At 53.2% G+C, this 12,107-nt stretch overlaps 1 protein-coding gene across 3 annotated transcripts in view; it reads right to left on the bottom strand.

The window, feature by feature from the left end:
* Nucleotides 1–347: 347 nt before the first annotated feature.
* LOC139601444 (acid-sensing ion channel 2) overlaps nt 348–12,107 on the bottom strand; it is a 499,686-nt gene continuing 487,926 nt past the window's right edge. For 2 of the 3 annotated variants that reach the window (XM_071450541.1, XM_071450542.1), the window contains exons 5-10: nt 10,345–10,401; nt 9,663–9,816; nt 8,725–8,816; nt 6,583–6,662; nt 2,801–2,869; nt 1,062–1,435 (exon numbers count right to left, since the gene is read on the bottom strand). In XM_071450541.1, the coding sequence (XP_071306642.1) occupies nt 1,334–1,435; nt 2,801–2,869; nt 6,583–6,662; nt 8,725–8,816; nt 9,663–9,816; nt 10,345–10,401 (554 nt within the window). In that variant the 3' untranslated portion in view covers nt 1,062–1,333. Of the gene's footprint in view, nt 727–1,061; nt 1,436–2,800; nt 2,870–6,582; nt 6,663–8,724; nt 8,817–9,662; nt 9,817–10,344; nt 10,402–12,107 lie in introns of those variants that run through there. The other variant, XR_011682917.1, reaches the window with a different exon arrangement.

Consider the following 12,107-nt stretch of genomic DNA (forward strand, 5'->3'; position numbering starts at 1 on the left):
CCATGTTTTTTCCAGGCCCCTTCAGGCACTGGAAGGCCTCAATGAGGTCACCCCAAAGCTTCTCCTCTCCAGGCTGAACAATCCCAAAACATCATGGAGATGTTTCCATCACCTCTGTCAGCAAAGAGATCCCACAACATCCCAGAGATCCCAGCATATCCTGGGGATCCCCCTCCCAGGGGAGACAGGGATGCAGCTGGGCAGGGCCATGGCACCACTCCCACCCCATCCTGAGCTGTGTGAAGACATGGTGGGAGAGGAAAAGGAGGAGTAAGGGATAAGGAAGAGGCTTTTCCTGGGATCTGCCCTCCCACTGGCAATGAGGGCAAGGCAGGAATGACACAGCCTGGCCATTTCCACAAGACCAGCTTTAATATCAGTCAGGAGAATGAGGAGAAAGCACAGAATCCATGAACGGGAGAAGAAGGAAATTGCAAAAATTCCCCCCAAAAATTAAAGAAATGAATGAACCCAACCCCACTTGCTGCTCCCGGACTCTGCAGGCACAGCAGGGCTGGGATGATCCATAGGGATCCCTGTGGCTCCTCTCCAGGGATGCTCACCTTGGGCTGAGCTCAGGATTCAGCCCAACCTCACCCAGAGGACACGGCCGGGGGAAGAATCCGGGAGCGCTGACTTTGGGATCTCTTTATTGTAAAACTCTCAGCCTACGGTGCTGGGAATGGAGAATTCTGGGATGCTCCTTCTGGCACTGAAACCCAGGGACTGCAAAGAGGAACAGAGCTGAGAGAGGCAGCTGAGGAACCGCAGGGCCAGGAGAAGCCCTGGCGTGCTGTGCTTGGGATATTTGGGATGCTTCCTTTGGGATTTGCTGCTGCTGCTCAGGCTTGGACAATCCCAAAAAGTGTCCTGGCCCTCCATCCCGTGTGCCAAGTCCCTCTCCAGCTCTCCTGGAGCCCCTTTAGGCATTGGAAGGGGCTCTGAGGTTTCTCTTCTCTGAGCTTCCCTTTTCCAGGTGAACATTCCCAGCTCTCCCAGCCTGGGAGCTGCTTCCCAGGTTGGAGCCAAACCCCCAGGAGGAAAGGACAACAGGAGTCAGGTCCAAGGCGCCTCTCACTTTGGGCAGAGTATATTTAGAATTTATATTTTTATATTATTTTTATATTCTTTTAATGCATAGCGAGTTTTTCTTCTTCTTTTTTTTTTTATTTTTTAATAGATTTTTTTAATAATTTTTTTTCCAGTTTATTTTTTTTTTCCAGTATATTTTTTTTTTCCATCTTTTTTTTCCCCCTAGTGCAAACCTGAGCTGGGTCCCTGTTTTCCCTGTGCAGTTTTCCTTCCACGGGATGGGCACTGTGGTGGGGAGGGGTCAGCAGGCGATTTCCTCCAGCGTCCCCAGCGGGGCCTGCAGGGGCACGGTCACAGTGTGGCTCAGGCTCTCCGAGTGGTTTGGCACTGGATCACAGGTGCTCTGCCATGGAAAAGCAGGGAATGCGTTATCCCACTGATAGCACAGGGATAAAATGTTTCTAAAATCATGGGATATTCAGGGGAGTTGGAAAAAGGTTGGGCCTGGTAAGTGTCATCATCACATTTTCTGGAAAAATCCCTTTGCCCAGGATTCTTTTCCTGGGAAGCTGAAAAGCCTCAGAGAAAAGGAAAACAATAATTATCTCTTTTGCTTCTCCTGTGTTTTGCTGCTTTGGAATGTGTTTGGAGATTGTTTACCCACAGGTGATTGTTTAATTTGTTTCATGTGAATTGTTTTGACTATTTGGCCAATCATGGCCCTGCTATGTCAGGACTCTGGAAGGAGTCACAAATTTTCATTATTATCTTCTTAGCCTTCTGTCTGTATCCTTTCTGTATTCTTTAGTATAGTTTAGTATAGCATTCTTTTATATAATATAGTATCATAAAATAGTAAATTAGCCTTCAAGAACAGGGAGTCAGATTCCTCATTCCTCCCTTTGTCTCGGACCCCCGAAAATACAAGAGGCAGGGCCTGGAAAAATGTCAGGGTAGGCCCTGGGACAATGTTAGGGTAGGCCCTGGGACAATGCCAGAGTAGGCTCTGGGACAATGTCAGAGTAGGCCCTGGGACAATGTCAGGGTAGGCCCTGGGACAATGTCAGGCTTTACTGGATCATACAAAACTGCACCTGTGTAATCATTTAATGGCCATGAGAAACGATGTGATTGTTAAATGCCATGATTGTTTGGTAATTGTGTCGCCCTGTTCTTCTAAAGTTCTTCTAAACCCCAGACTATTGTCACTGGCATCTGGTCCCATTTTGCAGCTTGACTGGGGCAGAGGCATCTCTAATTATAATTTTAATAACCTGACACACGTGGGAAGAGCTCCAGTGTCCCCAGGGCATTTCCCCTTTGTAGGAATGTGTTCCCTGTTGACAGAGTGACCAAATTATGCTTTGTCTCCTTAAAAAAGAAAAAAGCCCAGAAGTTTCTCTCCTCAATTGGGTAAAAAGACACCTCATAGGACCTTGGGGACTTCACCTCAAACTTAAGGATAGCCAATTAGACAGAGGCCAAAAGGTCCCACCTAAGCAATTTACTAGAAAAGAAGAGAACAAAGGAACCAATTGCTTTTGTGGGGTGTTCTATCAGGAGCAAGAACCTCTTGCCCTGGCTGGGTTTTTCTCTGTAAAGAGCTTTGTTATTTTGCCTTTCATTAAAATTTTCTGTTTCCTATCACAGAATCCTGCTGGTTTAATGCCATCTGAGGTAGCTGAGCTGTCTCAGGTGTGATACAGATCTCCAGGAGCTCGTTGGACCAGGCTGGAGGAGCCCCCTGTGTGAGCCCTTCTCCCCTTACCACGTTCTCCTCATGGCTCCCGTCCTCTTCCTCTTTTCCAAGAAGGTCCAATAACTTCTCCTTGATCAGCTGCAAGAGGAGGGAGCAGGATTAGGGTGGGAAGAGGCTGCAGGGGGATGGGGAGCACTGGGTGGGGCTGGGTTTGGGGCTGCTTTCCAAAGGGTTGGGAAACGGAGGAAGCTCCAAGGGCTGGGCCAGGGAAAGGCTGGGAGAGCTGGGGGGGCTCACCTGGAGAGGAGAAGCTCCAGGCAGAGCTCAGAGCCCCTGCCAGGGCCTGAAGGGGCTCCAGGAGAGCTGAAGAGGGACTGGGGACAGGGATGGAGGGACAGGACCCAGGGAATGGCTCCCACTGCCAGAAGGCAGGGATGGATGGGATATTGGGAATTGTTCCCTGTGAGGGTGGGTCTTGTGTTTTGTGTTGCTGGAATGGCTCCCGAGGTATTAAAGAGTCTCTTTTTCCCAGCCCTGTGACTGAAGAAGTTGAGATTCCTCAGCTCTGGTTCTCAAGGTTGTTTATTTTCTGTTATCTGTTCCATTCTCTCTCTGACCTGCTGAGATCTGTCCAGCACATTGGTTCATGGCACACTGACTGCCCCTGGGGTGGTGTTATCTTTTTATACTAAAAACTACCTGTACTTTATTTACAATAATTTTCCAATACCTATCACCTATGTTAGTCTGTCTCTACTCTAAACCAATCCAAAAGTGTCACCAGCACAGCAGAAGATGGAGGACAAGAAGAAGAAGAGAAGGACAGAACATGCCCAGATTCCTCCATCTTGCCTCCTGAACCCCCATTCTAAATCCCCAAAATTCTACATTTTCACCCTGTGATAAATTCACTGTCATTCTACTCAAACTCTTGTGGCTTGTAACTCCTCACACAAGGTTGGGAATTGTTTCCATGGGCTAAAATCAAGGTCTCTGTGCCCCCTGGCAGGGTCTTGAGCCATCCAGGGCAGCCAGAGGAATTTCCTGGGTTCTGACAGGTGGGCAGGCCCTGGCACAGGGTGCCCAGAGCAGCTGGGGCTGCCCCTGGATCCCTGGCAGTGCCCAAGGCCAGGTGGGACAGGGCTTGGAGCAGCCTGGGACAGTGGAAGGGGTCCCTGCCATGGCAGGGGTGGGAATTCAATGATCCTTAAGGTCCCTTCCATCCAAACCATTCCAGCATTCTCTTACAAGGAATAAAACCCACCAAAAATTCCATTTTTGGGACACTTTTGGGGTTCACAGAAAGCTCCCAGCTCTGTGAGTTCCATTTCCCTTCCCAGCCCCCTCATCTTTCTGCTGCTGCAGGATTTGGATTCCAGGGAAATCCCATAAAACTTGGGAAGTGTTTTACTGGAAAGCTCCCACTGGGAGAAAAGAGAAATAAAACCAACAAGAAGAAAGCTGAAATCCCAAAAAATTGGGTCAGTTCCTAAGGAATATGGATCCTGGCTGGTGCAGGGAAGTGTGGTGGGAATTTGGGACCAGGAGGACAGAGCTCAGCAGAAGATCACAGAAAAGCCTCTTTAGGGTCAATATTTTCCCCAAATTTGGCCAATCCATGAAAAAAAAAATTGTATCTGGTTGCTGCCATTCCCAGAATATCTAAATATTTTGGCTGAAAACTCCAATTTTTGAGGTGCTGACCCCCCCTTTGTGAAACTCCGAGCAGAGGGGAAAACGATGTAGACTTTTTTTTAATTTTAAGGTACTTTATTCCTTTTTTTCTGGCTGGTGGGGGTTAAATATCTGGGATTGTGAAGATTCCCCTGCTGGGGAATCCCCAGGGAGCTTCTCTTGAGGGGACAAAATGAATTTTAAGCCCAAATAAGAAGAAAAAAATAAAAAGTGCAGCAAAACCCCCACATTTGATGAATTTTATGAGCAGATGTCAAAGAAAGAAGGAAAAGAGGGAGGAAAACCCCAAATTTGTGAGGTTTCTTATGGCCTACTTAGGAAAAATCCCCAAGAAATCCAGGAAAAGGCAAATTTAATGAAATATTTGGGTATCCAGGCCGAGCTCTAAATTCAGGCTCAGCTTTTGTTGATATCTGAGCTTTAGGTCTGGAATTTTTCCATGTTTTTTATTCCTGGCTAATGGCACCAACGCTGGAGCTGCCCAGGAGGGATTGGGATGGGGGCAATTGTCTGAAAATATAAAAATATTAAAAAAAAAAAAAAAGAAAATGAGAGGATTTGAAGTGAGTTCAGAGCTGGGATTGTGGGGTTCCCTTCCCTGGAATGGGACGTGTCCCCAGCCTGGACTGGGACTCATTAAATCAAATGGACAACAATGAATAAAATGGAAAACTCTCCCATCCCATGGCAATAAAACTCCCTGTTCCCACCCTGAGCTGGAGCTGTGCCAGAGCTGGATGAGGCAGGTTGGAAATACAGGATTTTGGGGGGGCTCTGGGATCCCCAGGGAACAGAAAATCCAGGGATGAGGAGCACCAGGAATGGCAAAAACAGGGATGAGGGGCTCCAGAAATCCTGGGATGAGGAGCACCAGGATGGGAAATCCAGGCATGAAGGGCACCAGGAGTGGCAAATCCAGGGATGAGGAGCAGCAGGATGGGAAATCTTGGGCTGAGGGGCTCCAGGGTGGGAAATCCAGGGATGAAGGGCAAATCCAGGGATGAGGGGGCATCAGGAATGGAAAATGTGGGGACAAGGGGGTACCAGGAGTGGCAAAAACAGGGCTGAGGGGCTCCAGGATGGGAAATCTGGGGATGAGAGACATCAGAAATCCAGGGATGAGGGGCTCGAGGATGGGAAATCCAGGGATGAGGGGCTCAAGGATGGGAAATCCAGGGATGAGGAGCACCAAGAGTGGCAAATCTGGGGATGAGAAGCACCAGGAGTGGCAAAAACAGGGATGAGGGGCCCCAGGGTGGGAAATCCTGGGATATCCTGGCCTGAGGGGATCCAGGTGGGATATCCTGGGCTGGGGGGCTCCAGAAGTAGCAAATCTGGGGACGAGGGGCAGGAAAGTCAAATCCAGGGATGAAGGGGCAGAAGGAATGGCAAATCTGGAGATAAGGGGCACTAGGAGGGGCAAAAATAGGGATAAGGGGCTCCAGGATGGGAAATCCAGGGATGAGGCGCTCCAGGAGTAGCAAATCCAGGGATGAGGGGCAGGAAAGTCAAATCTGGGGATGAGGAGCACCAGGATGGGAAATCCTGGGCTGAGGGACTCGAGGATGGCAAATCCAGGCATGAGGAACACCAGGAGTGGCAAATGTGGGGATGAGGGGCAGGAAAGGCAAATCTGGGTATGAAGGACAAATCCAGGGTTGAGGAGCAGCAGGAGGGGCAAATCTGGGGATGAAGGGCACCAGGAATGGCAAAAACAGGGTTGAGGGGCCCCAGGGTGGGAAATCCTGGGCTGAGAGGATCCAGTTGGGATACCCTGGGCTAAGGGGCTCCAGGAGTGGCAAATCTGGGGATGGGACATTGGAAATCCAGGGATGACCAGCACCAGGAGGGACAAATCTGAGGATGAGGGGCACCAGGAGTGGCAAAAACAAGGTTGAGGAACTTCAGGATGGGAAATCTTGGGCTGAGGGGCTCCAGGAGTGGAAAATCTGGGGATGAGAGACATCAGAAATCCAGGGATGAGGGGCACCAGGATGGGAAATCCTGGGATGAGGAGCACCAGGAGTGGCAAATCTGGGGATGAAGGGCACCAGGAGTGGCAAAAACAGGGATGAGGAGCTTCAGGGTGTGAGATCCTGGGCTAAGGGGCTCCAGGATGGGATATCCTGGGCTGTCCTGGGCTGGGAAGGCCTTACCTCGTACAGGTAATCGAAGAGCTCGAGGATGGTGAGGATGCTGGCCCCGATGAACAGCCCCATCTGGCCACCAATGTCACCTGCAGGGGACAGCACCGTGAGGGCTCTCAGGCACTGCTGGGCCCTGCCTGGGAGCTGCCATCCTCCAAAACTGGGAACAATTCCCCCCGGAGCAGCAGGGTCTGCAATGGCATCGGTGGTGTCCCGAGAATGGGCCTGACCCCGAAATGGGCGCCCCCAAAATGTTTTCCTGCTAACGGAGCCTGGAGTCCTCCAGGCTGCATCCCAGGAATCCCAATTCCCACGCTGGGCAAGGTGCTGGGAAGAATGAATGTCCCTGGAGCCAAGGAGAAACCCTAACCTGGCAAAAAGTGGGAAGGGATTCCCTTCCTGTCCCCAGCCTGGGATGGTGTCACAGACATCTTTTATGCAAAACCTTTTCTTTAAGATTTTTCCTCCTGAGAAGCTGAGAGGCCTCAGGAACAAAATGTAACCAATTGTTATCTGCTGCTGTGGAATGCAACAGGTGCATCTGGGATTGGGCTCATGTGGTTGTTTCTAACTAATGGCCAATCACAGTCAGCTGGCTTGGACAGAGAGCCTGAGCCACAAGCTTTTGTTATCATTCCTTTCTATTCTTAGCCAGCCTTCTGATGAAACCTTTTCTTCTATTCTTTTAGTATAGTTTTAATGTAATATATATAATAAAATAATAAATCAAGCCTTCTTAAACAAAGTCAAATCCTCATCTCTTCCCTAATCCAAGAACCCCTGTGAACACGGTCACAGAAGGTGACTGGGATGTGGTGCTCAGGGAAGACAAATCCCATGGATTTTGCTGGAAAACAGCCCTGGATTGACCCCCAGGGCAAAGGCACCCATGGGTGAGGGGAAGGGGCCTTTTCCAGAGGTGTCCATGAGGGATGGAGAGAGGAAAGAGGGGGAAAAGCTTGGGATCAAGGTGAGAACCCTGAATGATCCCAGGAGGTGTTCTGGGTTTACACCAGGGGGATTCACCTGGAGGCTTTGGGCCTGGGAAAAATACTCTGGGATGAGGCTGTTCCTGAAGTTCCAGAGCCCTGGGAATGAGGGTGCCATGAGGTGCAAATGGGGTTGGGGTCAGAGAGGCTCCAGCAGCCTCCTCTTCCTGCCTGGAATTCCTGGAAAAGCCCCAGGAGGTGCAGAAGGGCTCCTGAGGGGGCTTTTGGCAGGGCCACCCATGTGGGGTGACATGGGGACACCTCTGTGCTCCAGCTCCAGCTCCCCAAGGGGCTGAGCACCCCCAGCATTCCAGAGGGATCCAGGGAGGCTGCAGGGCTGGGCGAGGGCTCACCCCCAGCCCAAACCCCAAATCTGCAGCTGGGATCCCAGAGCTGGAGCTGATTTGGGGCTGAGCAGCTCAGGGTCTCCTGCAGCTCCTCCATGAGGCTCCAAAGGCAAAGGGCCCAGGCCTGGCTGGAAAAGGTGGATTTGGAGCAGGGAAGAGGTGATGGGGAGATGGTTTTGGGATGTCCCCCACACCCTGCACCACAGAGGGCACCCAGCACCCACCCAACCCCAAATCTCCAAAACTGGGGAGCTGGAATCAAGCAGGGATGGAGCAGCTCCAGAACCTTCCATGTGTCTCCTCCACCTCCTGCTGGAAAGGATGGATTGGAGCAGGGAAGAGGTGACGGGAGATGGTTTTGGGATGTTCTCCCCACACACTGCCCAGGGGAGTAGAATCCCCAAAAATGGGTGCTGGGAGCAGGCAGGGATGGAGCAGAACCTTCCATGGGTCTTCTCCTCCTCCTCCATGGAGCAGCTGAAGGCCAAGAGCTCAAGCCTGGCTTGGAAACTTGGGTTTGGAGCAGGGAAGAGGTGATGGGGACATGGTTTTGGGGTGTCCCCCACACCCTGCGCCACAGAGAGCACCCACCCAACCCCAAAATCTCCAAAAAAGGGATCAGGCAGGGATGGAGCAGCTCCAGAACTTTCCATGAGCACAGAGTATCCATGGGGACATCCCTGGGATGCTGTGGTGGGGTGAGGAAAGCAGACCTGGGGCCTTGCTGGGGGTTTCAAGGCTGTGGACCCCTCCCAGCCTCTCTCTGTCCCTCCCAGACCAGCAGAGACCCCAAACTGGTCCCAGTCCCCCCTTACCAAGTAAGGCTGCCACTTCATAGGCTTTCTTCTGCTCAATGGTCTCATAGTTGAGTGCTTCAAAAAAAATGTCCAGCACGAGAATGTTCTCTCTGTGGGAACAGGAAAAACATCAGCCCAGGAGCCACCGGTGGCTCAGTCCTCTGGGATAAGGGAAAAATGGGGTTTTGGGGCTTTATTCCCCTTTGTATGGATTGTTCCTCTCTCTGGGGTCCTCAGAACCCACAGAACCTGGAGCTGGTGCAGACCAGGAGCTCAGGGCACCCTGAGGGCTCTGGGAGCTTTTGAAGCAGCTGGGAAAGGTTTCCCCAGAACTCCTCAGGATCCTGGATCTCACTTTGCTGGGAACTCTTCTCTTGGATGGTAATTCCTGATTGTGAGGGTGGGCAGGCCCTGGCACAGGGTGCCCAGAGCAGCTGGGGCTGCCCCTGGATCCCTGGCAGTGTCCATTGATCACTGGGGATATGAGCACCCTGGGACAGGGGGAGGTGTCCCTGCCATGGCAGGGGTGAAACTGGGTGGGTTTAAGGTCCCTTCCCACCCAAACCATTCCATGATTCTGTGAAGAGAATCCAAGGGATCTGGAAGAACTCTCACTTCCCACACACAGCAATCGCATGCCCAGGGCTGGGAGAGCTCCATGGCCTGAGGAGCTCAGCCCAGAGATACAAATCTCCCACAGGACCGGCAAAGTGGTCTTTGGACCAAACATTTTGGACTTTTTTTGGTGGGACTGGAGGATTCCCATGAGGACAATCCTTGGGAAGGAACTCAGAGAAGAAATCTACTGAGAAGAAATCAACCTCATCTCTCCCAGGTTTTCACTCTGCTCTTCCCTGGAGGCCATCCCTGTGCTGGGGATGGATTGGCCAGGACTGGGCATTTCCCAGACATTTCCCTCCCAAAACCCAAAGGAATCCAGGTCCTCCCCCACTCACGAGATGTATTTTTCTGACTTGTTGAACTTCTTCTCCAGGTACTTGGCCGAGGTCTTGCTGGGGATCTTGACCATGGAGAGCTCCTTGTTGTACCTGGTGAGGTTACAGGGGGTCCTGCAGATGCAGTAATTGCTGTCCTTCTCTGCCAGGAGACCTGCAGGGGGGCAGGCATGGAGCACACGGGGTCCCATGGAGCAGGGAGGGACCCCATGGAGCAGGGACACGGAGCAGGGCAAGAGCAGAGATCATCCCTCCCACAAAGGAGCCAAGATTCTGGGATGAGGCTGTTCCTGAAGTTCCAGACATTTCTCTGGGACTTTTGGACTCTTGTGATTTCTCTCCCAGTTCATCCCAGTTCTCACCCCCTTGGAGAGGCCTCTTGCTGGAGATGACACAGTCATCAACAACAGCTTGGAGAACTGGTGGCTGAGTCCCTAAATCCGGGCTTGGAATGGGTCCCTCCACCCCAAACCCTCTCCCCTGATCCCAAGGGTTTCTGTGCCCCATGGAGAACCAGGAGAAACTCCATCCCAGCCTGCATCCAGCACTTCCCAGCAACCTGGGGCTAATCCCAGCCCCTCTCCAGGCTGCAGATCCCCTGTTCCTGCCCAGCCAGGAGGACCCAGGCCGCTGGAATTCCATGAACATTCCATGCCTGGATCCAGGGCTCCCCGGTACTCACTGAGCGCGGGCTCTGCGCATTCCTTGTACTGCTCCGGGGTGCAGAAGGGAGCATCCCCTGCAGGGACAGGACAAAGCCATCTCAGGGGGACACCCAGGGACCCCCCTGCAGCCAGGTGACCCCGGCTGTCCCCAGCTCTGCCCGCCACAGGGGCCTTGTCCTGCAGGAGCTGCTGGGAACAGCACCCAGGGGGGATCTGATCACCACAGAAGCCTTTTCCAACCTTCACACCCAGGTCTCTCTTGCATGGCTTGGCCCTGTTTCACAGGGAATCCTGGGTTGGAAGGGACCCCAAGGCTCATCCAGTCCCACCCCAGGCCCTGCATCCCAACACTCCCACCCTGCGCATCCCTGGCAGCTCTGTCCAAACCATCCTGGAGCTCTGGGACCATTCCCTGGGGAGCCTGGGCAGTGCCAGCACCTCTTGGGGGAGAACCTTTCCATGAGCTCCATTCCAGATTCCCCTGGCCCATCTCCAGCCATTCCCTGGCTCCTGTCCCTGTCACAGGGAGCAGAGATGGGAGCTGCCCCTTCTGTGCCCCCTCATGAGGAGCTCACTGAGCTCAGCCCTCAGCCCCCTCTGCTCCAGCTGAACAGACCAAGTGCCCTCAGCTGCTCCTCGTGTGGCCCCTCCAGACCCTTCCCCATCCTCGTGTCCCTCCTTTGGACCCTCTTGAGTTCCTTGATGTCTTTTTTATTTTGTGGTGCCCAAAGCTGCCCCAGAACTCTCAGTGAGGCTGCCCCAACCCAGAGCAGGGCTGGACAATCCCTCCCTGCCCCTCTACTGTCCCTGATCCCCCAGGACAGGGATGGCCCTGCTGGCTCACATCCAGCCTTTCCCAAAGGCCAGGGGCACCTTCTTCCCTCAGGTACCCCCAGTCCCTCCAGTCCAGCCCCAGGTGTCCCCAGGTGTCCCTGTCCTTCACCTGGCATGTGGACTGTTCCTCCAGCCCAGCTTTCAGCATCCCCCAGGTGTCCTTGTCACCAATCTGGCACATGGCCTGTCCCTCCAGTCTATGCTCCAACTGTCCCCCAGTGTCCCTGTCCTTGACCATCCCTCCAGCCCATGCCCAGGCATCCCTGCTGTCCCCAGCTGTTCCCAGTGTCCCTGTCCCTGACCTCACATGTGGCCAGTCCCTCCAGCCCACCCCCAAGTGTCCTCCCAGGTGTCCCTGTCCTTGACCATCCCCAGCTGTGCCCAGATGTCTCCCCTGTCCCTGACCTGGCACATGGCCTGTTCCTCCAGCCCAGCTTTCAGCATCCCCCAGGTGTCCTTGTCACTGATCTGGCACATGGCTGGTCCCTCCAGTCTATGCTCCAACTGTCCCCCAGTGTCCCTGTCCTTGACCATCCCTCCATCCCCAGCAGTCCCTGCTGTCCCCAGTGTCCCTGTCCCTGACCTGACATGTGAATTGTCCCTCCAGCCTATCCCCAGGTGTCTTTCTCACTGAGCTGGCACACAGCCTGTCCTTCCAGTCTATGCCCCAACTGTCCGTCCAAGTGTCCCTGTCCTTGACTGTCCCTCCATCCCATCCCCAGGTGTCCCCGCTGTCCCCAGTGTCCCTGTGCATACCTGGCATGTGAATCGTCCCTCCAGCCCATCCCCAGGTGTCCCCACTGTCCCCAGCTGTTCCCAGTGTCCCTGTCCCTGACTATCCCTCCAGCCCATCCCTGATGTCCGCTGCAGTCCCCTGCTGTCCCCAGCTGTCCCTGTCCCTGACCTGGCATGTGAATTGTCCCTCCATCCCATTCCCAGGTGTCCC

The sequence above is a fragment of the Agelaius tricolor genome, unplaced genomic scaffold (assembly GCF_023055355.1).
Source record: "Agelaius tricolor isolate 1412-34295 unplaced genomic scaffold, bAgeTri1.0.p SCAF_31, whole genome shotgun sequence".
Lineage (NCBI taxonomy): Eukaryota > Metazoa > Chordata > Aves > Passeriformes > Icteridae > Agelaius > Agelaius tricolor.